The sequence below is a fragment of the Hetaerina americana genome, unplaced genomic scaffold (assembly GCF_022747635.1).
Source record: "Hetaerina americana unplaced genomic scaffold, ioHetAmer1.1.p SCAF_5, whole genome shotgun sequence".
Classification (NCBI taxonomy): domain Eukaryota; kingdom Metazoa; phylum Arthropoda; class Insecta; order Odonata; family Calopterygidae; genus Hetaerina; species Hetaerina americana.
The window spans coordinates 36,541,046-36,567,751 of record NW_027287095.1 but is presented as its reverse complement, the minus strand read 5'-3'; the positions used below and the strand labels follow the sequence as shown (position 1 = coordinate 36,567,751).

The 26,706-nt window shown below is 36.4% G+C and overlaps 2 protein-coding genes across 2 annotated transcripts; both read left to right on the top strand.

Moving 5' to 3' along the window:
* Window positions 1-756: 756 nt before the first annotated feature.
* LOC139693615 (cytochrome P450 9e2-like) lies at window positions 757-8,666 on the top strand. The gene is made up of 4 exons (XM_071591846.1): window positions 757-1,693; window positions 3,434-3,682; window positions 5,359-5,634; window positions 8,476-8,666. Exons 1-4 carry the CDS (start codon window positions 757-759, stop codon window positions 8,643-8,645), a joined length of 1,632 nt encoding a protein of 543 aa, XP_071447947.1. The 3' UTR covers window positions 8,646-8,666.
* Window positions 8,667-15,041: 6,375 nt separating this feature from the next.
* Orco (odorant receptor co-receptor) lies at window positions 15,042-26,491 on the top strand. Its single transcript, XM_071591845.1, has 9 exons — window positions 15,042-15,383; window positions 16,145-16,678; window positions 17,751-17,849; window positions 17,941-18,154; window positions 20,331-20,505; window positions 21,459-21,558; window positions 22,034-22,138; window positions 22,236-22,391; window positions 26,441-26,491. The coding sequence occupies exons 1-9, from the start codon at window positions 15,042-15,044 to the stop codon at window positions 26,489-26,491; spliced, it is 1,776 nt and encodes a 591-aa protein (XP_071447946.1).
* Window positions 26,492-26,706: the final 215 nt, after the last annotated feature.

Sequence of the window (26,706 nt, the reverse complement as noted above, 5' to 3'; positions counted from 1 at the left end):
CACAACTGCAGAAAAATTTAGAAGTTTAATATATTTCATAAAAATTTAATAAAAGAGAAATCCAATGGAAAAATATCCATCATCAGACATTCTCTTTACTTGGCATTACTCCAATTTTTTACATTACTATTTGTTTTTTCCCACTACCACGGTAATGCACAAGATTTCGTATGGTTAAGGGCCATCTTTACCGTGTACTTATATTAGTGAAATTGAAAAATTCATACCCTCCACACCTGCCAAAAACTATGGATGAACTACTCAGTCATTTCAGCTTAAATATACCCTAAAAACCTTTTGCATATGTATGAATGCAAAATATTAACCGTTCGAAGAACTGCGGGAGGTGCCGCGGTTAGGGCGAATGATTTTTTCACCTTGAAATCGTTAAAAATTCAACCGTATTCCCACAGTAATTTCCACCTCCTTCCTAGATGCACTTGAAACTCGTCCGCCTCATGCGCACTGATCTTAGTAAGAAAAAGAAACCGTATATATATCCCAGAGGAAATTCTCTATCGGTAAGGAACAGCTTATCATCAGCCCAGCGTCGGAGGACATAATCCTTGAGATAAGGTCGTAACGATCGCGTGGTAAATACCGAAGTTTGTTCAAGCGGTCGAGTCTGCGTGAATTTCGCACTGCAGTGGAGAGTAAAAAAGAAAAACAAATACGTGGACGAGAACTTTCCCAAAACGGTCGAAATCCGTAGGCAAATCTGGGGAAAGCGGTGAGGGTTGATTGCTGTTGTCAAGGATGTTTCGCATTGACTCGCGGATGGTCGCCATGTTCACATCGTGGATCCCGCAGTACTCGTCGGAGTTACTTGCTCTTATCGGTGCCTTTGGCTTATACGCGTTCCACCGGTTGTACATCACCCCAAAACAGTACTGGAGTAAGAAGGGGATTCCCTCCGAAAAGTATTTGCCTTTGGTGGGGAGCATTTCCGATGCTGCACTGTCTAAGAAGCCCATCGGAGAAGTCTACGCTGACATCTACGTAAAGAACGAAGAGTACAGATACGTGGGGTTCCACAAGTTCACTCAGCCCGCAATCCTCCTCAGGGACCCTGAACTCATCAGGAGAATCATCGTTGACGACTGCATAACCCACTTCCCCGCCAACGAGGTCCACGGGGATGAGGACCTCGACCCCATGTTCGGTCGCCACCTCTTCGCCCTCAGCGGCGAGCGCTGGAGGCGACTCCGTGAGTCCGTCTGCCCAGGGTTCGCGTTCGCCAAGATAAGGGAGATTTTCGACCTGCTACCGGAAGTGTGCGGAAACCTAGAGGGCCACATTTCGCAAAAGCTGAAGGCCAACCAGGGATCGTGGGATGAGGAGCTGAGGGAGCTGAGTACCAACTTCACCACGTCGACCATGTCCACATGTGCTCTAGGGATTCCCTGCGACGCCATCAACCACCCCGGAGTGGAGCTTAGGAGGATGGGGAAAATGCTGCTGGAACCGACACCGAAGAAAGTGCTCTCCCAATTGATCTTCCTCCAGATCCCATGGTTGGCCAAGCTCTTACGGATACCGTTCGTGCCCCGAGAAGTCACCGAGTACTTCAGAAAGACCGTTTTCGAGGAGGTTTACCGGAGAGAAAGAGAAGGCGTTGAGCGGAACGATTACATGCAGATGTTCATTCGGTTGTGGAAAGAGGGGAATCTCAGGCCGAACGACGGAAATTCGCGTATGTTGATCTCCATTTACTTTTATTTTGGAAGTCTGAACTTAAGGAGGTAATTTTCGAATACAGCCAAGAAACTCATAAATGGAGGCTAGAATTTTAATTTTTTTCGGACTAAATATTCAATCTTTTCCAACTAGTCAACACAGATTACAGTGAATTAGAAAAATCACACGCATAAATTAAGCTGGAGTTTAATATTTTTGAAAAATATATTTATTCACGAACTTCCTGTTAATAACCTTTATATGTAGAAACATATAAATTTAGCAATGAGATGTTTATTTGTTTATGAAATCAAAGAAAATTTGGCGAAACTACCCAACAACATCTTCCACCAACTTATATTTCATGTTTACTTGAACAAATACACCGGTACATTAGCACTTCCCTTGAGCCATTTATATTAGTCGTATCATGAAATACCTACATTTTTTCATTTGATTTATCCCAAATAATTCATATAATTACGCTTTGCGCGCTAACTTTTCAAGAATGAAGGTCAGACATGAGACTTCACATTATCTATTTAAGCATTAAGGTAAAAATGCAATTTCACAACTTAAGTAAACCCTCATAATTTATCTCAACATAAATATAAACGATTTTGTACCTGAAAACGCGATAAGTAAGAATTCTTACGTAATTTTGTGTGTATAATTTTTATACATCCTCAGTTTTACTAAAATATGCAAATTTAATAATGAAGTCTCAAGTTTTAATAGCATATTTACATTATTCATGGTGAACTCACATATTCCATTGCATTGTAATATTAATATATGAACATGTTTATTCCATGTGAACATATTTATTCCCTCTTACTGATAGTATTTTGGGGGTATTCTAAAATGAATTTCCATAAAATGCTATAAAACAAACTTAAAAAGAAATTGAATTATTATTTATTTTGCAGAGATCATTTAAATTATTATTATTGTTCTGAGCTTCTTGAGCTACAAGGGCAATGGGATTTACATGGAAATCGTCAGAGAATAATTATTGAATTCCATTAGTGAATTACTTCCTTTCTAAAAATTGGGAATTCGAGAGTCTATTTGATTCATACAGGTAAGAAGCCAAAAAATCAGGATGGTACCCCAGCAAAAATCCGTTTTACGTTTCTTTTAAAGTCAAAGGTTTTCGCAACGATTAGTTTTTTCGTGGTGCTATTAAGACATCGACCGTTGGCAGTGTGTGAAGATGAAAGACCACACTAGACTTGCAATAAGTATTCACATAATACAGCAGAGTCCGCAGAATTTACTAAAAACAATTACATCAGCAATATTAACTGTAAGTTCGATTTACGTGCATAACATGTGTTAACAATGCAAAATAACTTATCCGTCACATCTTATTTGCAAATAATGCATAGTAAAATATGCACTCTAAAATGGATGCAGTTTTTTTTAATTAAAGGATACATACTTGAATAAACCCGATTTAAACGGCGGAAATATCGCTCCAATCAGGAGACCTCAAAACACAATCTTCATGCTTGATCACAAATTTTCGCCCTATAACTTTTCCGGGACTTCCTGCTGCGTATTTAGCATACTTTCGAAAGACAAATTTTGTTCTTCCGATTGGGAACATCGTCAGGAGCTGACTCAGCATTGAGACGTTGAAATGTTTAAAAAATTATAAATACCTGGCAGGTAATGCAAAATTCATAAGGCGAAGAAACACAACTTCGTTTACTAACTTTATTAATATTTCAATTCGTTTTCTCCCTATAAGTAAAACAACTCACCGATAAGCTGAAGCCCAAGGATTTGGACGACATCACCGCTCTGGCGTTGGCGTTCTTTGCGGATGGTTTTGTAACTACAGGAACTTTGATTAGCTTTACATTATTCGAGTTGGCTCACGACAAAGGTCTTCAAGAGTCCCTGAGAGGAGAAGTCTGGAGAGCCATTGATAAACACGGCGGTTCCCTGACCTACGACGCGCTAGAAGAGATGGAGCTGATGGATATGGTGCTTCATGGTGAGTGCTTTAATTTTAACAGTGAATTAAAAGATGTATTTTGCTCGTAATTATTCGCTTACTTAACGTAAATTTTTACAAAAATATCATCATAATAGAAGTATTCCTCGAAAATCATGTGGAGGATTTTTTATTTCTAGTATAAAACCCACTTCAAGAATTTCGGCTGACACAAAAAAAAACCTTAATAAAAAGTAGAAAACCGTTATTCCAAACAAAACTTTTGATTATTATAACTGGACCTTATAACTTACTCTTCAGAGAATGAGGCCGTAAAGTTGTAACGGCAGTGGATGGTGGAAGTAAAGTTTCAGATGTCCTGAGCCCACTCTTGATGATTTACAATTTCGAAGACCCTAGTAAGCCTTTTTTGTTTTCTTGCTTCCCCAAGAGCACGGCACTCAAGTCTTCGGTCCGAGTATTAACTTAATAACATATTTAGCATGTTAATGGAGACGAGGACGATCAGTCAATTGCTATATTTTATTCCACTCATAGAGTAACAACTCAATTTTCCATTAGCAAAGAAATGGTGGCATCGCTCCGTAAGAAAGAATATTTTCTTCCGGGAGAACACGTCGAAAACCGCTGTTGAACTCAATGAAAATAATCCCGTTCAGGCCGATTAGAAACTTCGAGGGATCTTAATAGCATCCAAGAGCAGTAAGAGAAACATTTTACCACGCATTAGAAGAGTCCAGACCTACGTATGACTGTCCTACCAAATGTTTCTTTTAATACCTCTCCGTAACAAATGCTATCGGTGACAACCTGAAAGCAGTATTGTTTCATTTACATTTTCTTATTCGTAGCATTAGCTAAATACGAAAGGCTTTTGCATATGCTGTTGAAGCTTCCGAAAGCTATTTCCTGGCCAAAGAATTAGGTCACTTGGCTGTATAAAACCCCCCTCAGATCTCGGTGCATTATATATTTCCTAGATAACCCTATCGGTTTAGAGAATCGGCCGGGCTAATCGAAGATCCGTAGTTCAACTCCCGGTCAAGGAAACTCTTTTGTACTTGTGATCTGCTCGATTCCGCCTCCCCCACCATACCTGTATTCGTCTTTTATATGTGTTCCTATCCCTTTTCCTAATATCTATTTCCATGCGAATGAATATGTGTTCGCCATTTAGCGGTTTTTCGTGTTTGAATGTGTGTGATTACTGACCGAAGGGCCCAGGTTCGATTCCCGGGCAAGCCTCTCTGGGCACCTGCAGCTTCACCCAAGCTAAGTGATTTTTCGGGTACCAGATATTCCTGAGAAGCCATAACCGGCACAGGAAAAGGAACTGCCCCCACCTACCCTGACGTGTGAATTTCATACGCCGTCGGGCTTAGTACTGGATGAACTCTACCATCACCTACCAAACCGATCTTCGGTTTGATTACTGCGTTTATGGTACACACACATATGTGTGTGTGTGTGTGTGTGTGTAATACGATAAAATTTAAGAAATTTATCAAGAATATATTTTTCCAGACATATGATTGATGTCCACATCACTGCTTAATATATTAACTTCTACGAGGAATCCCAAAAAGTCCTACACATGACGACGAAATGGCCATAAATCTATATGAATTTAATGAATCATTCCTAAACTTTATGATGTGACGGGATATCATATAGATTAAAATGAAAATATGCTGTTTTTCTTTTCATTATTTCAGAGACATTGCGACTGTATCCACCTGCCCCTTTTATGACTAGGTCATGCAGCAAGGATTATCAACTCGGAAGTCCCTTTCCAGAATCCAATGATTCACCTGGGTTCACACTGGAGAAAGGCATTCCCGTTGTTGTCCCCGTCTACGGTATTCAAAGGGATCCCAAATACTATCCTAACCCAAATGAATTTGATCCACGACGATTCTCCGGGAGAGCACAGAGAGAAAAAAAAACCTTCACCTATTATCCGTATGGAGAAGGCCCAAGAGTGTGTATAGGCAAGTACTACACTATTTTACGTATAAAGTGGTTTTACATTTAAACTATTTGATTTTTTTGTAGGCACAGTAATACTTTTGTAGTACACAGGCATAGAGACCGTCAAAAATTCACAATCACACATGGTTTGTATTAGAACTATCGCGAAAAGTTTCAGAAAAAAAGATTTATTTCAGATATTGCTAGAATGCCTCAAAATTCTTCTAAGCGTCGAAGCCCTTTTGCCAGCGGCTCTTCCACGACTCGAAGGTTCCCTGATTGGCGGATTCCGGAAAGTCCCTAAGGGTACGCTTACAAGCTCCTTTGACGGCACTTAGGGTACCATGCTGGTGGCCTTTGAGGGAGGATTTTATTTTTGGGAATAGGAAATAGTCTGCTGGTGCCAAGTCGGGACTAAGGGGGTTGGGGAATCATCGGGTTGCCGACGCAGAAGGTCTTCGCACGCAGACTGTCGACTCTGCTCTTGGTCGTCCGTCAAGATCTTCGGGACGAGTTTAGCACAGATCTTTCGCATCGCCAAATTTTCGGTGATAATGGTGTGCAGTCATCTTATCATCAATTCCAATACGATCTGCGATCATGCGCACACTTAACCGACGGTCTGAATTCAGCACTTAACGCACACGTCAGGAAAAAATTACTATCGATACTTTTTATACAAACTCTGGGCATAAAAACAATAAAAACAAACAAAAATAAAATTAATTGAATAACAACTAAAAGTATAAGCTTGATGGCTTTAGGCTTCACTTCGAGGAAGTTGAAAATATCCATAAAAACAGAATGATCAAGGCGCTTTTCCAAAGAATTCTGTGGAAAACTAAAAGATGATTACGACTTTAATAAAAATTAGCCGTTTATGTGCTTATTAAAAAGCAATTTGCTAAACTATGGGCTTTGAGTTCACTTTTTTAAGTAGGAGAAGATCATTGGGAGACGAGGAAATGATAATTTATTCTTGTAGCCTATTAGTGGAGACCTTTTTGGTAGAAAAGCAAATTAAAATCATATACTATAGGTGCACAACTTTTTTCTCCCCTTCGCCATGGTGATGGGAAGCTAAATTATTACATATTATGTGTGCACATTTTTAACAAAGAAGGCACAGCCCAAATTTAAACAATTCCTCCAAGGATTTGGAACTTGTTTTAACGGGGATAGGATTGCATTCAATCTACGTTAATGGATTGATTTTGAAGGGAGAGCGCTTCTGAGGAATGACTGTCGCTGCCTAAAAATATAATGGAGTATAACAGGTGAGCATTAATCTTGGCATCATGCATTGAGAATGTGAAAAGAGAGGAGAGTAGCAATTCCATATAATATAAAAATATCTGCAGTAATTTTATTTGGAATGAGTGAGCTTTCCGACTGGATTTTTAACTAATATGCAAGCCTAGGAATTTAGTTCGCGAATATCTAGTTATATCATTAGAATTTAATTTCATCTTAAGCTGGTGTAGTGGCCATTATTTTCTTCACTTCATTTACTTTTCACAACGAAGGCCTGGAATTAGATCCTTGGGAAGGAGTTTTCTGTTGTATCTCAAAACCCACTGCAGCGCCCTACGGAAAGCATTCCCTATGTATTACCCCCGTCCTTCCGATAGGAAGTTAAAATTTGAACTCTTTGGCACATTTGATTACCGTTACGGACGATGTCATATCCAAAATTTTCCTTTTTCCATTCCCTGAAAATTCTATCAATGGAAAATTTCTCAACTATTCTTAATGGCACAAATGATCTTTGGCGATCACCTCCCCAATCTCTACTGCCTACTTCCTCACAATCATTTTGAGCTGATTTATTTTTGTGGTAGAACCTACTAGTTCCCCCCGAATATTAGCATTAGTACGACTAGACCGGTAATGCACAACCCACGGCCCACGATTTAAAGAAATGCTTGAATTGTAACATTATATCCTTATTTTCTGATATTTGAATACTTATTTTCGAGTGTTTAATGAAAATATTCAGTTTCTTAGTTACTCTATGTACCTACTAATGTACGTAATAAGAAATTCAGGTGCACAAAGTAATCTCTAGTTTTTCTAATGCTGCCCTGAAAGTCTTGTAAAATATCTCTTGTACGGCTATTTTACATCACTGAGTAACACAAACGTTATTATGGAATGACCCCTATGGTGCACGTATTGAAGGCATTATATTTGTAGGGATAAATTAACTAAGTCGTGTTTCTGGGCGCACAAGTTACCAAAAAATAAGTTGAACCGACAAGCGGGAAAAACGCATGGCCTTTACAAACTAAGCTCTTCAGGGGGTTGCTCAACTGCTTCATTATTTTTTAAACAACAAAACAATCGATGGATCAATTTTTCCCGCATGCATTAAAGAATAGGAGGCCTAACTGCGGTTGGTCCAGTGAGAGAGACCGCGTCGTCACGCAACCCAGTAACCGATACGAATGAACCTCAAGATGTCACGCTTGGGAAGAGTTGGAATGCAATACTTGTAATTACTGAGCTTAACTTCCGATTCTAATTCCTAGCATCAAGGTTTTGCTAACAATGACAGCGCGTTCAGCGACGTTCACTGAAAGAATCGCAACTGATAATCAACGAAGCCAAAATACGTGATTGCTGCATGAAAGCAAAAGTATTTAGTTTGTGTTCTCTGTGATGAATTGACTAGTTGTTGGAAAACTTTCATTATAAAATAATTCGAGCTTTAACCTAATACCTAATGAGATGCATTCATAAGTCTGCGCGGAAAAAGAGCAATTCCACTATGATCTCAAGTTGCCGATTTCCTAATTTTAAAGTAAGTTCAATGATATTACTGCATTAATTAATAGAAAAATTGTCTTTTCAATCGACAGGGCATCGATTTGGATTCCTGCAAGCAAAATCCGCCATTGCAACGGTGCTTCGGAAATTTGAGATGCATCCACATGAAAGAACGCCCAGACGCATAGAGCTAGATCCACATTACTTCGTGACGGTGGCCAAAGGTGGTCTCTGGGTTCGATTTGAACACCGCGACTATTGAAAAGGACATCATTGATGAACTTCCTTGGATACAGTAACTTTGATCTACGGAACCAGCAGTGCGAAATTCTACGGTGGCGGAGCAGCTTTCAACTAGGAAGATCAAAATAATAGTACCCTCACTCTTAGTGCTTGACTTATTTCAATGAGAGATATTTGTATTACGTTTTAGTAATACAGACAGGCGCTGAAAACTTATTTTGTAACGACTGGTAAATAAAACAAGTCAAATAAAAAACAAAAGCATCTCACTTCGGAAGAACCTATCCCGGACGTATCTACTCATCAAAACAATAGCTAAGACTTATTATTAATTGAGATTGATGGTCACGATGCTCCCGTTAATAATTAGTTTTATTGAATAAAAGTACTAACTGTCGGATTTTACCTACGATAATACCAATTAATTTGAGCTAAAATTACTTTAGCCCAATGAAACGTACTACAAATTTGATAAACCTTAACGCTGACACTCAACCTTTTATCCCCTCCTTTTTCCCACAGAGCTTTGAACCTCAAGGCCAAGTAGGTGACACTCTAGGTAACTAATTTATACTGATGCGAACATTTATTTTTTTTCTGATCGAATACATATTTGGGCCGACCCATCAGTTACCAGAACGAAGGTTTAATCGGGGAAAAAATAATTAATTATTTTCTAAACGATGATTGAAGGGGCTGTCCGATTTTGGATACCTTTCAATTACACGAAGAAGTGTTCATTATAGGGCAGGGGTAGGAACGGATAACATTTGGAAACCAGCCCACTTTCCCACGTCAATAATTCTTCGCCCTGAGAATAATTAAGACGGTCGCATGGGGAAAATGGTGACAATCACAAGTCATGTCATTGCAGAAGAACATCTCACTACTTCCGAGGAAGATCTCTTAGAAAAGTTCGGCAAGGAAAAGCGTAAATCCGGAGATACACATTCCATGAAAGTCGACGGACCAACACGGGAAGGCAAGGTAACCCCAGAGAACCTTAGTGTTATTACTATAACGTTATACTGACATCTTCCTATAAAATGGAGGCGCAAACTTAATTATTTATATTTCTTGAAAAACAGATTTTTTTCTTTCTGGATCGCCTTTCGATTTACACGATAATATAATAATATTTACACGATGAGTTTCATATTTTTTCTGTATGGAAATAAACCGCAACAATTTCAGAGCGTAAAAATCATTCGCCTTGACTGGGACTCGAACCCAGATCCCTCAATATCCGGTCGAGTGCTTTAGCCACTTAAGCTACCGAGGCGTCCTCTTAAACTCTGAAATTTTGAAACTCAGAGTTTAAGAGGACGCCTCGGTAGCTTAAGTGGCTAAAGCACTCGACCGGATATTGAGGGATCTGGGTTCGAGTCCCAGTCAAGGCGAATGATTTTTACGCTCTGAAATTGTTGCATTGAAATGCACACTAGCGGATGACTCCGTTAAAAGTTACTGTTGCGGCATCTCCCGCAGTTTCTTTGGAATTTTAATGGAAATAAACATTTATTTCGTAAGAAATATACATAGCTGCATACTTCTGCTGAATCTTAAAAATAAACTAAGCATTTATGGTGGTGGATCTCCATATTTCTAAAAAGGTTCAAAAATACCCAGAATGTGATCTTTATAAAACAGATAAAATGTCACTGTAACATTCGTAAAAAAGTGATTTGGAGACTTGTTATCCCCTTTTGTTGACGTGTTATCCCCGTTTCCCATAGGACAGGACTGCCGATTTCACAGATTTCAATCCAATTCAATTTATTATTCAGCGAAATAATTTAAAATGTCCATAATTCATGGATATATGCTTCTAAAATTAAGTTCGGCCATAGCAGATCTTTGCGTTTTTGTGAGAAAAATTCTTACTCATTTCAAAATCCTTAAATAATGAAAAAATTTCTCGTATGAGCTTCATTTATCACTATTTTAGGAAAAAGTTAAAAGTTGGCAGTTTTTATGTGATAACATGCATTCAGTTTACATTTATGCATTAACTTTTACATTATTTCGGACACGGTTTCAAGGTGGGCAGGGCGCGCACTGAGTTACAAGTTCGCGACGACCTGAGGAAGCGCGCACTTGGTCGTCATAAATCGAACAGCTTACGAGTTACCACTAGGCTCCGCAACCTGGCCGCTTAGACGCACGTTATTTTCGGTTAATCCGATAGAGAGGGCAGATTTTCATGAAATTGCGAATCACAGTTATATTTTGAGAAAATTTTACTTTAACCTTTTTCCTAACAGCTGCAAACAAGTAATGCTCACTTATTAATGAAATTCAATACCCTTTTCCTATAAAACAATATATTCGATTTTTCCTCCATTTTCACTTTTGAAAATATCCTCTCGCCCGAAGTTTTTTTCTCGCACTTTTTTCATCTATAGTACCGAATATTTCCCGCTATCGTAGTTTTGCAGACATTCCTAACATACGAGGGTCATCCGGAAAGTAGTACCCGTTCGTGCCGCATGAAGTGCTGACGACGCAAGTAGCCGCTGGACGAGGTCAGATAGCTTCAGTGGCTTGTCTGCCTTCTCTGAGCCAAGTTGCGTGACGCTAGCATTGCCTGTGTTGTTTCTGTGATTGTTTACAATGTTTAAAAAAATTGAGAACGCCGCCAGTTGTGAAGTGAGGGCAGTGATTAAATTCCTCAATGCAAGAAACGTTCGCCCATGTGATATTCATCGCCAATTAAAGGAGGTGTATGGAGACAATGTAATGGACGAGTCGTCTGTTCGGCGGTGGTGTCGCAACTTCAACATGGGGAGGGGGAACACACACGACGATGAGCGTTCGGAGAGACCGTCTGTCATTACAGACCAACTGGTGAGCTCAGTTGACGAATTCGTGAGGAACGATCGGCGCGTCACAATTGATGACATCTGTGAGCATTTTCCCAATGTTTCTCGAACAATTGTTCATGAAATTGTTAAACACCATCTGCATTATGCAAAAATTTGTGCAAGATGGGTCCCTCGCGTATCTCAATGAGCTGGCGGCGAAGGACTATGCAGCAGGAATACAGAAACTTGTCACACGTTATGACAAATGCCTTAATTTGCTTGGAGATTATGTTGAGAAGTAGTTTAAAGTATCCTCTTTCAAATAAAATTTTTTATGTTTGTTAATATTTACTTTTGTGTCTTTATTTCACGAACGGGTACTACTTTCCGGATGACCCTCGTAATTTCAAGTCCCCGATGAAGAAAATTAAATACGGTTTGGCAACATCGGAACACCTAAGGGACGTAACCCTTTTACGCAAAATCGTGACTGTGGACCCTTTAGTGTACTGCAGATGCATTAGTTAATAATGATAACAGTTTACAGCAATTCCTTTCGGTGCATTGATTAAATTTACACTTTATCCGAGTATTCCCCAGAATAACGTGTAAAGCGAACTATTCAACATCATCCTTAGCTGGATAAAATCTAGCCATTTTCAACACCTAAGGCAGAATTCAGATGTTTTCATATCTCTTCGTAATGTTGCATGATTTCCGCTGTGCATTATTTTTTAAGAGAGAGAAGATTATTAGCAAGAAATTGGAATTTTATTTAGTTAAAAATTACCTGTATCCTTTCGTTGTCCGAAGTCATTCAAATATTGAGACATGGGCAAGAGGCTTTGTTGAATATTACTCGGTGAGTACAATATTCCAGGATTTTTTTCTGCTGGCTGAGTCGGATTCCCGATGTTTCTCTTCGCGTGGCCACCTTCAGTCCCAAATTGTTCAATTTTTCAAGTGTTATTAGCTGAAGTCCTGTGAATCGATCGTACGTTGATGAATAAATTAAGTCAATTGAATCGAACAGCATCACATTTATGACAACACATGAAACCTGGAACAAAGCATGATTCTATAAATCTGCTGAACTTCCTCGATGGCTTGGAAGTTTACTGATAAGAGTGTTCACCAGCTAACCAGGAGCTACTGAATGCCTCTAAACATTGCTGTATAAACCTAATAAGTGGATATAGTGATGAAATGTGCAGTACTATAAAAAAGACTTGTCCTGGAGAACCTCATTGTCTCCTGAGATGATATTTCATCTCAGCAGAGCATAAGATATTTTGCAATAAGTACTTAAGGCCCATTGCAACTGAATAAAAAGACATGTATTTTTCAGAAGGTTGCTGATTATATTGAGAAAACGTCATGAAAAATGAATTTGGCACTTCAGATTACCATGAACTCAATGCTATATTTCCCCAAAGGTCTTGTTTATTAATAAAATTACCTGCATTAGGTATTACAAAATATTCTGCGGAGAAAACTTCTCAAGATGTAAGCTTCAAATTGGGATCTTAGGTAGATTCAGTAGTATTATGCCAATCAAGAAATAGGAGGCCTGAACTTGGTGTCAAAATTCTAGAATTCCCAGCATTTAATTATGAGTGAAATAGTATTTTTCTGTATGGACTCTTAGGAGGATAAGGAATTGATGAATATGGTAAATAGTTTTATTTCATCAATCAGTTAAAAAATTAGATTAAAAAAAGATAATACAATCAAAATAAAAAAGTTTAAACAGAATCATAAAAATCCACAATGTAAAATTAAACTTCCACGTTCTTGCAATCTATTCCCCATAAATACTTAAAATTTCCACTGAGGCCTAACAAAGACCATGTCAACTTAATATAAATTCTTCTTTGATATTGAAATTACAGGCAAGTGACTGTCTCTGGCTAGCCTATGTATCCACTGTTGTAAGGTTGTACTTGTATGGCAACAAAATGAAATGGAGAGATATTCTAATTCATTTTTAAAAAAGGAATTCACATGATTCATTGATTAATAATTATTATTATTTGCAATTTGGATCAACAAACAGTTCTCAATTGAGTCAGTATTTTGTGTACCAATAAATAACCTATCAATAATAGGTTTATTAATATCAAATTATAAGAATTATCCAAGACTATCCATTCATTTGCATCTTGATGTCTCATAATATTGTTATCCTTTTACAGTTTGCAACAAAAGGCATGTGGAATTGAACAAATTTAGAATGCAAGCATCATTCATTATTGAAGAATGTTGTTAGAATTTTAATAGATGAGCTCAATCTTTAATCATGGCCCACATAGGCATAGGTAGAGATTTTGTTATGGGGGCCATTCAGTCTTCTAGGAAGCCTAAAATATGTGGAAGGCCCATTGTTAATACGAGAGCTGAAAAAATCTTATATTTTTCGAGTTTAGCTAGGGTCATAGGTACTCTCCGTCCTCCCATGATTACCCAGCTTAATTTTTTGTAAAGGTAAATCTTTCCATTATGGGGATTAATAAATAAATGGTGTCTACCAACAAATATTCATCATTTCACCTTATGGCCAAGGCTTTATCTAGACTCAATCAACAGTAAAGTATTGTTTGCTCTCACAATTTAGCTTTCACATGTTGACACCATTCATTTAGTGATATTAGATGGGCACCTGTGATTTGTTTCCACAAATAATTAGCAATAACATGAGGCTAAGTCATTTGGCATCCATTATCTTTAGCTTGCATAGAAAATGAACCATTTCAAATCACATTTCTCCTTGAATCTGATAATTCTACTGTCCCTCTGTCAGCAAGCATTCTGTGTGCAAAGCATAGGGCTGGATAGTTAAAGTATTTTTTCACAGCACACCATTTCTAAACCTGATGAAACTTTACATTCTTCAAGGGCTGAATTGTGATTCCTCACATAAAAAAGTCAATGGGAAATACAGATAAAACTGCAATTGACACTAAATTTTTTACTGGCTCCTTCTAAACACATAAAATATCTATTTTTTATAGGTATTATCATTGATCATTTTTTTAAATATTTGATAACATCATCACATGCTCTCTATCCTTAATATACTTAACTGCCACTGATATTGATTGGAAACTGAAAAACCAGGAATGAATTTGATTTATTATAGCCTTGTGAAATATTTTTACTACCTATTGAAAGAGCTATTGAATACAATTCTTAGCTAATTTAGCATCTATTCTCTGGCCCCACCAGTAGTTCATCTTCAGCCCTCATGGCTTTTTATCATAATGCCCTATATAATATAGGACTCACTTTTATATGTTAATTACTACTCAAAAAACATGTGAAACACATTTTAAAAAAATTGAAGTTTAGCATTCACTCTCCTTTAATTTAATTTCTCCTTTATTTTTCTCCAATTGAGAAGTATAACACCTGAGGTCATCTAGATGAAATATTCTAGAACTAAAAGGAAATACGCAAGCTACAACAAGACGAGTTGTCTCAACCTGGTATTTTAATCTTATTTGGTATTTTGTCATTTGAGCACTCATAAATTGTAAATGTATCCCAAGAAATTCAGAAAAACTTTCATTTTAAAAGAATAAATAAAGCTGACAATGATTTTGCAGGTCAGCATGGGGAAATCAGTAAAACGAGTAACAAAGAAGAGAGTGGGACCATTCCTTGGCGAAGATACTAATTTAATGAAGCCTAAGAGCAGTATGACTTTAGATCTAAGTTTTCATGTGAATTTGATGTACCTGGCTGGTCACTTCCTCCCAGACTTTACCACTGCTGGATTGAGACATAGCTCCAATTTCCAGTTCCATAAGGCCATCTATTCCATTATACACATGACGCTCATGTCATTGCAGTTTGCTGCAATGGCTGTAGAGCTGGCTTTAAATTTTGACGATGTTGCTGCTCTGACCACAAACACAATTACTCTGCTATTTTTTATACATGGCCCAACAAAGGTAAGGATGAGACAATGTACCCTTTCAGCATCCCTCCAAAAGTAAGAGTTGCCTACACTAAAAGCAAAAAATACTGGCCCATAAAAAATATATTGGAATATTAAGGCAACAAAATGTTGAACTCTGAGGTGTTTTAATGATTCCTATAAATATTTATTCAGCTGTGATGATAATTACTTACTTCAATCAATAGCAAATTTGATTATTTACTAAAAAATAAGGTCAGATTGCATACCTAGTTAATCCTTGATGCCTGGTACCTAACCTAAAACCATAACCAGACAAACCACTTTGTTGTTTGCACACTTATTTTTCTACTCTTACATTTTCAACTCCAGCATTGACACAGTCTAATACTGTTGTGTCATACATTATGAGTTGTATAAACAGGTTTCATTATAGTTTATGATTCATGAAAACTATAAAATGAGATACGCTTTTAGACTAAATTCAAAAATCTTCAGCTCATAAAAACATCATCTTAATCATTGATCTCTGGGAAGCAAAACAGCTTCGCAAAATTATATCTCCACGGTCATTGTATCTCTTGAGATGGTTGGGTTTAAAAAAATGACCAAGACAGGGTCATTATACTAATGCTTGAACTAAATATATCAAAATAAATATTAATTTACTCCATGTAATTAAAAAACTAAGAGATTCATATTTCTATTACTATATAGTTGAAAGTCAATTCCTCTAGTTTTCATGAGACTTCCTGATAATAAGCAGCTCTAACATAACTTCTTCTTAAATTACAGGTTTTCTACTTTGCTTTACGTAGGCACAAATTCTACAAAACTATATGTGCATGGGATACAGCCCTCACAGAGTGGGATGGGGATGATGAACAGCCTGAGCAACAAGAGAGTGATAGTGTAGGGAAGAAGACAACATGGACAAGTGAGGATAATGAAATTCCTTCCATTTTGGTTGGAAATGATGACACCAACAGTAGGGTGCCTCTCTTCATTGCATCAAGCAATTTTTTTAAGAAGGATGCTCTGCGAAAAATGACAAGTCTTTTAGTAAGTATTATGTCTGGGTCAGCAGTGGCAGGTGCTTTTTGGAGTGTTAGACCCTTCCTTGGCCTGGGACATTATGGCAGGGCATCAACAAGATTTATGCCAAGAGAAAATGCAAGCATTACATTTGCAGAAAATGCAACATTCACTCCTGCTGATGATCTGATGATGGATGTGAACAATAGAAGCCAATGGAATTTGATCGTAGATGCAACCTACCCTTGGGATACTTCAACCAATCCAGCCTACACATTAACATTAATGTACCAGGTAATATTAAGCTTAAAAAATAACAAAATCAATCTCATCCATTTAAAGAGAATCGTATAATATGGAAAATTTCAATATAACAAAATTAATTTACTTTGAATGAGTTTGAAAATGATTTCAAAGAATAAAAATTCCCTTTCGTGTATCACCAAATATAGTTTTACCATGACATTGTACTGACAAAGCATTGACTTTCCCTAAACATTTTACAATTTAAAAGTAACTTTTAGCATGAGTTTATTACACATTTTAGAATAAAATGTTTACCAAAGGACAAAAGGTAAAATTTAAGAATTCATAAGTTTAATTGCTTATGTACGTACCCACTTAAGGCAACATCAACTATGAACCAGGGAAATGACATATGGGCAGTCAAAATTAATCTAAGATTTTAGAAATACAGGCATGGAAAATTTGGTAAAGCCAATGACAAATACATCATACCAATACGGTGTTTAAATTTTAGATATTATATGAATTAATAAAAACTTCAGCTCATATATTTTAACAATTAACATACATTTTTAAATTAGCTGGTACAAAAGAGAAGAGGAAAATTAAACATAAAACTCATGAATGTTTTGGGGCCTGAAGTCAACAGATGAAGAGTGTCTCTGAAATTAATGTCAAATGACTGAGAGTTACAAGGATCACAGGCACCCTGTACTGGTCCTTTGATTCTGCAAATAATGTTATGGAGAGTTTGTCCTGAAAACTAAAAAAAAGTTTGGCAATGAATAACTCCTCTCAGGACTAAACCCCTTTGTGTTTAAAACGTTGGCTTTAACCTCGTGGACTGTGGTGCTACACGCATAACTACAAATACCTACGACAATGCATGCATGGTATTTCATCACAATATCATGTTCCTCTAAAGACCCTAAAATTTCAGTATTAGAGGATGACTCAGTAGCTTAACTGGCTAAAGCACTCGACCACACATCTAGGGATCCCGGTTCATATCCTAGTCAAGGCAAATGATGGAATTTCTATTTTAATGAATAAGCTAAATTTAAGCTTACAATTGAGTACAAAATATATGATGGTGACTAACATCTATTTTTCTTTGTAGCTCTATTGGCTTGTGTTCTGCCTGGCCCAGATTAATCTTCCGGATCTTTTATTTTGTTCATGGCTCATCTTTGCATGTGAGCAAATTCGTCACCTCAAGGTATGGTGTCCCGCTTATCATTGGTAAAATTTATAAGACTTATAGGTTATTTTCTGTTACTCACACTAGCTCTTATTTATTACACTCTTAGGATATCTTACATCCTCTCATGGAACTAAGCAGGATCCCAAGAAAAACATCAATTTCTTCCAATGGGAAAACAGAAGGAGTCAATAAGGGAATGAATGGCATTTTCTACCAACCTTCACCATTTGTGACAAACAGTTTCCCATCTGCACCATCAATATATTCAGTACTACAAAGTTCACTGGAGCGGAATGTTAACCGGAGAGTCACAGGAGGAGGTACAAGAATGGGCATATAATTTTTCCTCAATCCTATTGACAGTTTCTATTAAACTCTTCAGGCCATTTTGCTGTTAGTAGCTATACAGTTATATGAGCTATTTGTGCTGGGCAATATTGCTACTAATGCAATGGCTCAAACTGTTGGATCACTCAGTTAATGTGATTGATATAAAAAACAGAAACAATAAGAGGTAAGAAAGAATGATCAGCACATTTAATTTTCCATTTAATTATGAATAAATATGTTGGATTGGGTTATGCAATTTAACTGTATAAATGTGTTGCACATTCAGTTTACTATCAATGAAACTCCCACCAATTTAAATTATTCAAATAACTAAGTATCAGTTCTATAAGTTTCATTTTAAGTAAGAATATGTTTATGGAATGACAGTACAGCCACATTCCAAAAATACTATTCATGACATTGATCAGTTCATGAAAAATTAATATTTCGTCTAGCAAGCGCTTCTTCATGAAGGTGACTGATGCCAAAAACTATTAAATGAGTATGGAATAAATAACTGCTACCTTCACTACAAGAGGTAAAAATATAAAACTTACATACTACTAACTACGAAAAACTTTTGACCAAAATATTAATTCACTTTGAAAGAACTGCAAAATTCATTCCAGCCACAGAGAAAAAACATTTATATGTAGCCTAACTATATATTTTGACGATAGATGCAAGAATACAAGTATATATAGACATGCATGGCTCCTAGTGAATACAGAAAAGCTTCTTCATTGATTTTTTTCTGCCATAAAATTAACCTGAATTTACCAGTGAAGGTAGTTTTTTGATGGACCCAAGAGCTCAGCAGTGTGTACACTCACTCCCGAGCTAGCACAAGTATTATTATTAAGTAATCTACCGATTAAGATAGGTTTTTGTATGGACAAAACTACCAAATAAATATTTTGTGACTCCTAACAAAATGCAATCCAGCAACCTACTCTACATCAGGTCCCTCTTCAGCTCTGAGTACTTTCTTCTTCCCTTCATCCCGTCCAACATCCCTATCCTGTTTGTGCCCTTTCCTCATTTGCCTAACATTCTCCCCCCAGTTACAGTCTTCAACATCCCACTACCGATCAATATGTCCTCCATCCATTTTTCCTACCTTCATGGGATTTCTCCCAACGAACCCCTCTCTTCGCCCATCATACCAAGTACTTCTTCATTTGTTTTCTTCTCGGTCCATTTCACCGTCTCCTTTCTTCTCCACACCCACTATTCAAAAGCCTCCAGTCTACATCTATCCTCCTGCTTCAATGAGCACGTTTCCGCACTGTACATAGCTACGCTCCATATCAAAGTTTTTATGAGTCTTTTCTTAATATCCTTACTCAACATCCCTGTCATCAACTCCCTCCTCCTTGTGAAAGCCTCTTTGCCTAGTGCAATTCATCTCCTCATGTCCTTACTACTTTGACCGTGTTGATCCAAAACACTTCCGAGATACGTAATCTGTTCTACCTGCTCTATTTTTTGCCCTCTTATTTTCATGTTTAGCTTAGCCTTTTTCTTTCTAGGAAATCCCATAATCTTTGTTTCATTAATATTGATTCTCATCCCATATCTGTCGCACTGAATTTCCAATTCACTCAGCAATGCTGGCAACCCCTTGGCTGACTGACAAACTAAGCGCAAGTATACTAGGCTTTAAATATCCCGATACTGCACTTGCCCATTGTGGCATTAAGTTACTCAATAATTCACCAAAGACACTTAGGTGCCTGAGAAGGAATAGTGACCAGGTAGGAGTCAAAGACCATATACATGCAATCAAAATTATAATATCAAAAAGTAAAACTCATCATTTAAATTCTAAAATTCAGAAATTCTATCTAGTTTCACTTATTTCATATCTGATTACAATATAAACACATTCACTCATTAAAACAAGTTTGTAGCCCCTCTTGTGCCTCCCTAAGTAATCATTTTCAAGAGTAACCTGAATATTGTAAATTAACCAAATTTATATTTTTAAAAATCTTTTAAACAGTGGCCCATGATGTCCAGTCAACACCCCATCAGATAAAATTTTATGTATATATGAAATTTTAATAAAAATAATAACCTTCAACTTGATACATAAATACTTATTAGAATTGTCATATTTTTTATTAATGTAAATATTAATTTATTCTATTGACTTAATTGTAGGAATATTTGAAGCCCAACAGAGCATTCTCTCACCTCACCAAGGCAGAGATATGGCAGGTGGTCCTGCTGGAGCTCTTCAGGCAATTGGAAAGGGAATGTTCAGGGGAGATGATGCTAAGATTGTCATCCAAAAAGCCACCAAGTACTGGGTAGAAAAACACAAGTACATTGTTAGGTATTTTCATCTTTTTTTATCAGAAGAACATGCTTCAATATTTAATGATGTTGGTTTGTTTTCAATATCTAAAATTATAACTTTGTAAACTGGCATGCAGTGCCAAGCACCATTGCATAATTTCTACTTCAAACTAGATGCACACAAACTTTTGTACGTGACAAAATACTCATTTATCAGAAATTTAAAAATATTTTTTTAATGTGCCTATAGCTAATAACATGATGGAGAATGAACAAAAGGTTGGTATTAATCGCCTAGTATTAGCGCAATTAGAATGAAAGTACAAATCCCTCACTTCTCAGTCCTGTCTAATGGATGAGGAACTTGTGGTGGAAAGGCCCACTCATTTCTGGAATGATATCCATGAGGGCAATAACATCTACTTGAATATAATATAGACCAAAACATAGGAGACAGTGAAAATATAATCAACAAAATTGTCAAGTCAATTTTAAGCTCATTAGTTTACTTAGGGTGGAACTTTACTATTAGCTTCAAATAGTCACCAAAATGAACATTATCATTACTGATTTTTAACCTTATATTCAATTATCTTGGGGTTGAAATCAGGTATTGAGAAAAGTGATATTTTTCACCTTAACTCAATTTTTTTAAATTGTCGTTTTTTGATATAACTGTTCACAAATGATCCCCCAGACCAGGAGCTGACAACAATTTCCACCATTAATGTTGCTTCCAGAATACATAGTCCTGAGAACAATACATCAGTTTATGAGGTACTGGCAAAAAGGATGTACACAATTTTCAATTATTATTTTGTTGAATTATCAACCATCATAGGCTTAGTGATTGACCAACCAATGATGAACAATTACTTGCCAGCCCCTTGTCCAGGAAATGGATACTTTTTTCCTTATGCCATTAAAGTTTACAGAACTATGGCATGGAATGAAAAAGTCAACACATAAAATGAAATACTTTTTTCATAGGTTTGTTGAATACATCGGGGATTCTTATGGAATGGCTTTACTGATTCACATGCTCACCAGCACAATAACATTGACTCTTTTATCATATGAAGCGACAAAGGTAAGAAAATAAATAGACATATAGAACTCAAATGTAAACCTGGAATAAGAAATGTTTTTAATCAATTACAAATTATGATGCAACCTTATAAATTATTGTTACCTGAAACATAATATGATGAAATTAATCCTTTATTGATACTGAATACAGATCAGTGGTAAGAATTGCATTAATGATAATACACCAGAGATAACATTTACCCTTAAACCAAAAATGATATCATAAGTACTAATCACCTGAAGAAAAAATAAGAAATGGAAATGGCCAACAGTATTTTTAATAATTTAGTAGTACTATTACCATTGGCAAAATTTGTAAGAGAGTGTATCTATTTTTAAGGTTTGAGCTGAAGAGAATGTTCCTGTTTTTCTCTTTTAGTGTGACATAAAGGTTAAAACATATTTTGAAAACATTTCCACCATTCTCCATTATGACCATTCTCAACTAAAACTCTCAATAACTTACTTGCTTTCAGATTTCATCTGTTGACATGCATGCCCTCACAGTGATTACCTATTTATTCTATACCTTGGGGCAAGTGTTCCTCTTCTGCATATATGGCAATAAGCTGATTGAGGAAGTAAGTAAAAAGTGTATACCAATACTTTGAATTTTTAAAGGAAATTACACTATACATATCTAAAGAATTCCACTGCATCTAAAATATTTCATTACAGAGTACTTCGGTCATGCAGGCAGCATATGACAGTCCATGGTATGAATGTACAGAGGAAGCAAAGGCATTTATACAGATAGTATGTCAACAAAGCCAGAGGCCTATGTCTGTTTCAGGAGCAAAGTTCTTCACAGTTTCACTGGATTTGTTTGCTTCAGTAAGTTTATTGCACATTCTGTTTAGGCAGCACTGCTAGTAGCTGATAACCCTTTTTTTTGTCCCTAATGGATCTACAGCCCACTTCATCAATCATCTTCTTGTTTCAGTCGGCAGTAGCATGTAAATAACAGTGCTTTAATTTTCTGCTGCTCCATCCTTTTCTACCTCTAGCCCCACCCCATTTCATAAAATGGAGTATTTTCTTCCCTATTTGATAGCAATTAATTAGCAGGCGAATACAGATTAAACAAAAAAAAGCTTTCCATTTTCCAAAAATGTCATTCTTCTTATATATGACTTGAAGACTTGCATTCTCATTCAGTAATATTTCATGCATCTCCAAGATATGCCATCTTTGCCATGATTGAGAATTAACCCTTTTGAATGCCAATGTTGTTGTGAGTGACACTGAAAAATCATTCCCAGCAACTATTTTTTATGGCTGAAAATGTAAATAATAATGATTATTCATTCCAAGAAAAAAATTTTTGGGAGTGCTAGAGGACACCTCGATAGCTTAACTGGCTAAAGCACACCTCGATAGCTTAACTGGCTAAAGCACTTGGCCGGACATTAACAGATATGGGTTCGAATTGCGGTCAAAGTGAATGATTTTTACACTCTGAAATTGTTGCAGAGTTAATTTATATTTGACATTTTGTTCTATTTTACCTGAGGTTATATATTAGTATAACTTTTGCTCATGTTGATCCTAATTTTGAATTTTTACGCTTGCTCAAATATTGCAATTTTAATCCTGTTGTAATTAACGAACATTTTAAACAGTCTTTTCCATGAAATTTATCTTTGCAATAATCATCCAAATTCTATGTAATGTGCATAGTAAGGAATCATTTGTTTATGGACATTTTCATTGCTTCACAATAGACAGTTACATTTTTTTCCTGGTGTCTCAGCACAGTTGGCGTTTTGCTCTCGCAATGCAAATATGGAGATTTCTTGAGAGATTTGATCTCATATGAAGAGATGGAAGCCTAAATTTGGATATGCTATAGAGCTAGGGACCATATATGTACTATCCTACAATTAGTAATCAATCTTTCCACTTTATGAGAATTTATTTACTGAGGAAAAGCAAAGGACTGCTTCTTAGGCCCATTTCACCAATTATGGTATTACAGAACCACTTCGAAACATTTTACTCCCTTCACCTGTAGCCATAAGGACCTGATATCCTCTAAAAATGAGTTGGCTTTTCTGAATGAGGGGAACATTGTTCACTGTAGAAAAAAGCAGTGTTGTAATGGCTCTCAGGGTATCCCTCTAATGGGTTGTAAACACAATGATGGTTGGTTAATCTCTCTCTCTGCATACAAGCACATATGGATCCACTGCCAAATGGTGTTTGCAGTAAATGTGCACATTCTTCTGCTTTGAATAAAAACTTCTGCTAACCAAAGTAGAGCTATTTAACACATTTTGTGGAATTTTCCAGTAAATTATTATGAACAATTATACTTTTATAAACATTTTCATTAACTGCACTTCTCCGCAAAATGGCCTGGAATTTCTTATACAAATGTAGCAGTTACACATGCCAAGTAAAGGGTTAAATTTAGGATTGTTTGAATTTAAGTAACATACAGACGAGGTATTGGGGCAAATGCAATCCTATGCGGGTAATTTTCACGGATAGCAGAAAAATTGTTTTAAAAAAAAGGCATGCAAAATATCCTAACAAATGGTCCCATCAGGAGAGATCCTATAATCCTCCTCATGATGGAGCAAGTGAGGGGCATGACAGTACAATGAGTGGAGCATTGCGCTACTGACCAGAGGACAGGTTTGAATCAGGGCGATGCCTCAATAAACGTCAGGGTGAGCACCCTCAGCTTCACCAAAGCTGTGTGATTTTCCAGATGATGGGTCTTCCTGGGAAACCACAGCATAGGGTAGGGAATTCGGCCCCCATTATCCTGCGGTATAAATTCCAAATTCCATTGGGATCAGTGTGTGGGTGAGCCCTACCCTCAACTATCAAACCAACCTTGGGTGGATTACTTGGGTGAATGGGGTGGAAAAGGCAGCATTGAATTGAATATTAATTAATATAGTGTAAACGAATGCTAAAATACCAAAGAGTTAGCACATAAAGATTAAATAAAAGAGGATCAAAAGTGGACCATTCAATACTTTTGCGCAGTAATGTAATGTAATTGCTAGACTTGAGCTGAAAAGTACCAATTCAAAATGCATTTTTCAGCAACAGATCATCCATTTGGGAAAAATGCATCATGGTTTGAGAGTTCACACTTGAAAAAAATAAGGGGAAAGCAAATATATGTGTTCTTTTTGTTGAGAACTGTCCCACACTCCAAATAAATCAAATTAAAACTCATCAACTTTAAATTCTACAATATGAAGAGAGGTTAATAAAAGTTGTGCAGCCAAGTTGGTACCAAAAATTCACCATTCAGTTTTAAGGCACAGGAAGGCACGACATCCATTGTGGGAATATAAGAACTAAAGCATTGAAATTAGGACCTAATGAAATGGGCATCAGATTATATAACAAACCACCCAAAAGTATCAAGGATACAAAGGGAACTGCTGCATTCAAGCATAAATTAAAAAGATATCTACAGAATAATTTGTTCTAATCGGTTGACAAATATCTCAACAATATTCCCCGACCAGTAAGTTCCTACTTTCAGTTTATAGCAATGGTCATGGTCCAATTCATGTTGGTGATCATTGATTTTTCTGAATTAATATTTCATGTGCATGTTACAGCCAATACTAACAGGTTTGTGCCAAATATTATGTAACTGTGAGTATCATTTCTTTTATGTATCTTAACTGAGCCAGTGTCTTTGCTTCTTTTTGACGTGCCTTATATCATGTATATACACCACCCACTTGGTATTTTTGTATTGCGATCCCTAGGCAAATAAAAAGCAGTAATAATAATAATTGAGTCTAATAAAAAGCCCAATGCCAAAATGAAGCAGAGAGCAAAATAATGGGTGGCGACTTTGCATTGGAATGAAATGAACCTGAGAATGACTTTTCACAAAGGTATCTAAATGAAGTCATGGCCTCACACAGTCATTGTTAGTTGTCTACGGTGGACTCAGTAGCAGTGCCCACCTTTGAAACTAGGTATAAATTAAAGTAGAATAATAAACCCCAGAAGTAGATACACCATGCCATAATGGATCCAATGAAAATTACAGCAAACTGTGTTTTCTGTACATAAAATGATCATCTTCTTCAATATAGACCAAATTTTGTTTGAATTAACTTTGAGGAGCAGCTATTAAATTTATGTTACAATGACAGTCATTTCAGGCCTGAATTCAGATTGAATCATGTCAGGCTGGCATTAGATTATGAAAAATCAAGCTTATACAAGATTTCAGATTCTGTTTCCATAGAGAATCCATATCTTCTAGAACACTAGAGTGCTTGCCATTTGGTAACATATAATAATAATAATATTTTATTTTCTCAAGGATTGGTGAACAATAACGATAGAGGACACATAATAAAAAATAGAAATTCAGCGTATTCATACACAGAGAAGATTTTTAAAATATATGGACATAGGTATATGCGTACACATATGCATTTTCATCGTATATAGATATGCATAGGTCGTTTCATGGGTTTTATTTTACACATAATTTATCAACAATAAATTGTAATAATTCTTCTCATGTAGAACTTTTTGTGTCTTTTATGCCCTTATATTTCTGTGGTAATTTATTACATAGGTGTAGACCGACTTTGGTCCTAGGCTTGCAGCTATGGTTTGGTTGTATTTGATATGCAGGTTTGACTGGGTTCTGGTATAGTTACTGAGATAATGAGAATTTGCATTGGAAGCCTTTGTGTAAGTTTGTAAGTGCTGTTGCTGTGTAAGTGAAAGTTTGCATAATTGAATGTTTTGCTCTAATAGTCTTCTAAAATTAGAGGTTTACAATTACAAACAGAATGGATTTCATAGGTAATTTATTCCTAACCCTAAATATGTAAATGATAATATTTTATATTTTTATGCTAAATCTGCATTTTATATTGTAGGTTTTAGGAGCAGTTGTTACATACTTCATGGTGCTGATTCAGCTAAAGTAACAACAAAATAAATGCCCACAACCATAATGATGCAAATTTGCTATTAATTTTTAAATGTCATCATTGTCATGGAGAGCACTGAAAATGTAATTGTTTAAAAATATTGAGGATGTGACCTATTATTTATCTAAAATATACGATTCCCTTACCATCACATATTTACAGATGGTCATGAACAATTTATGGAAACTACCCTGTGTAATACCATTATGTTT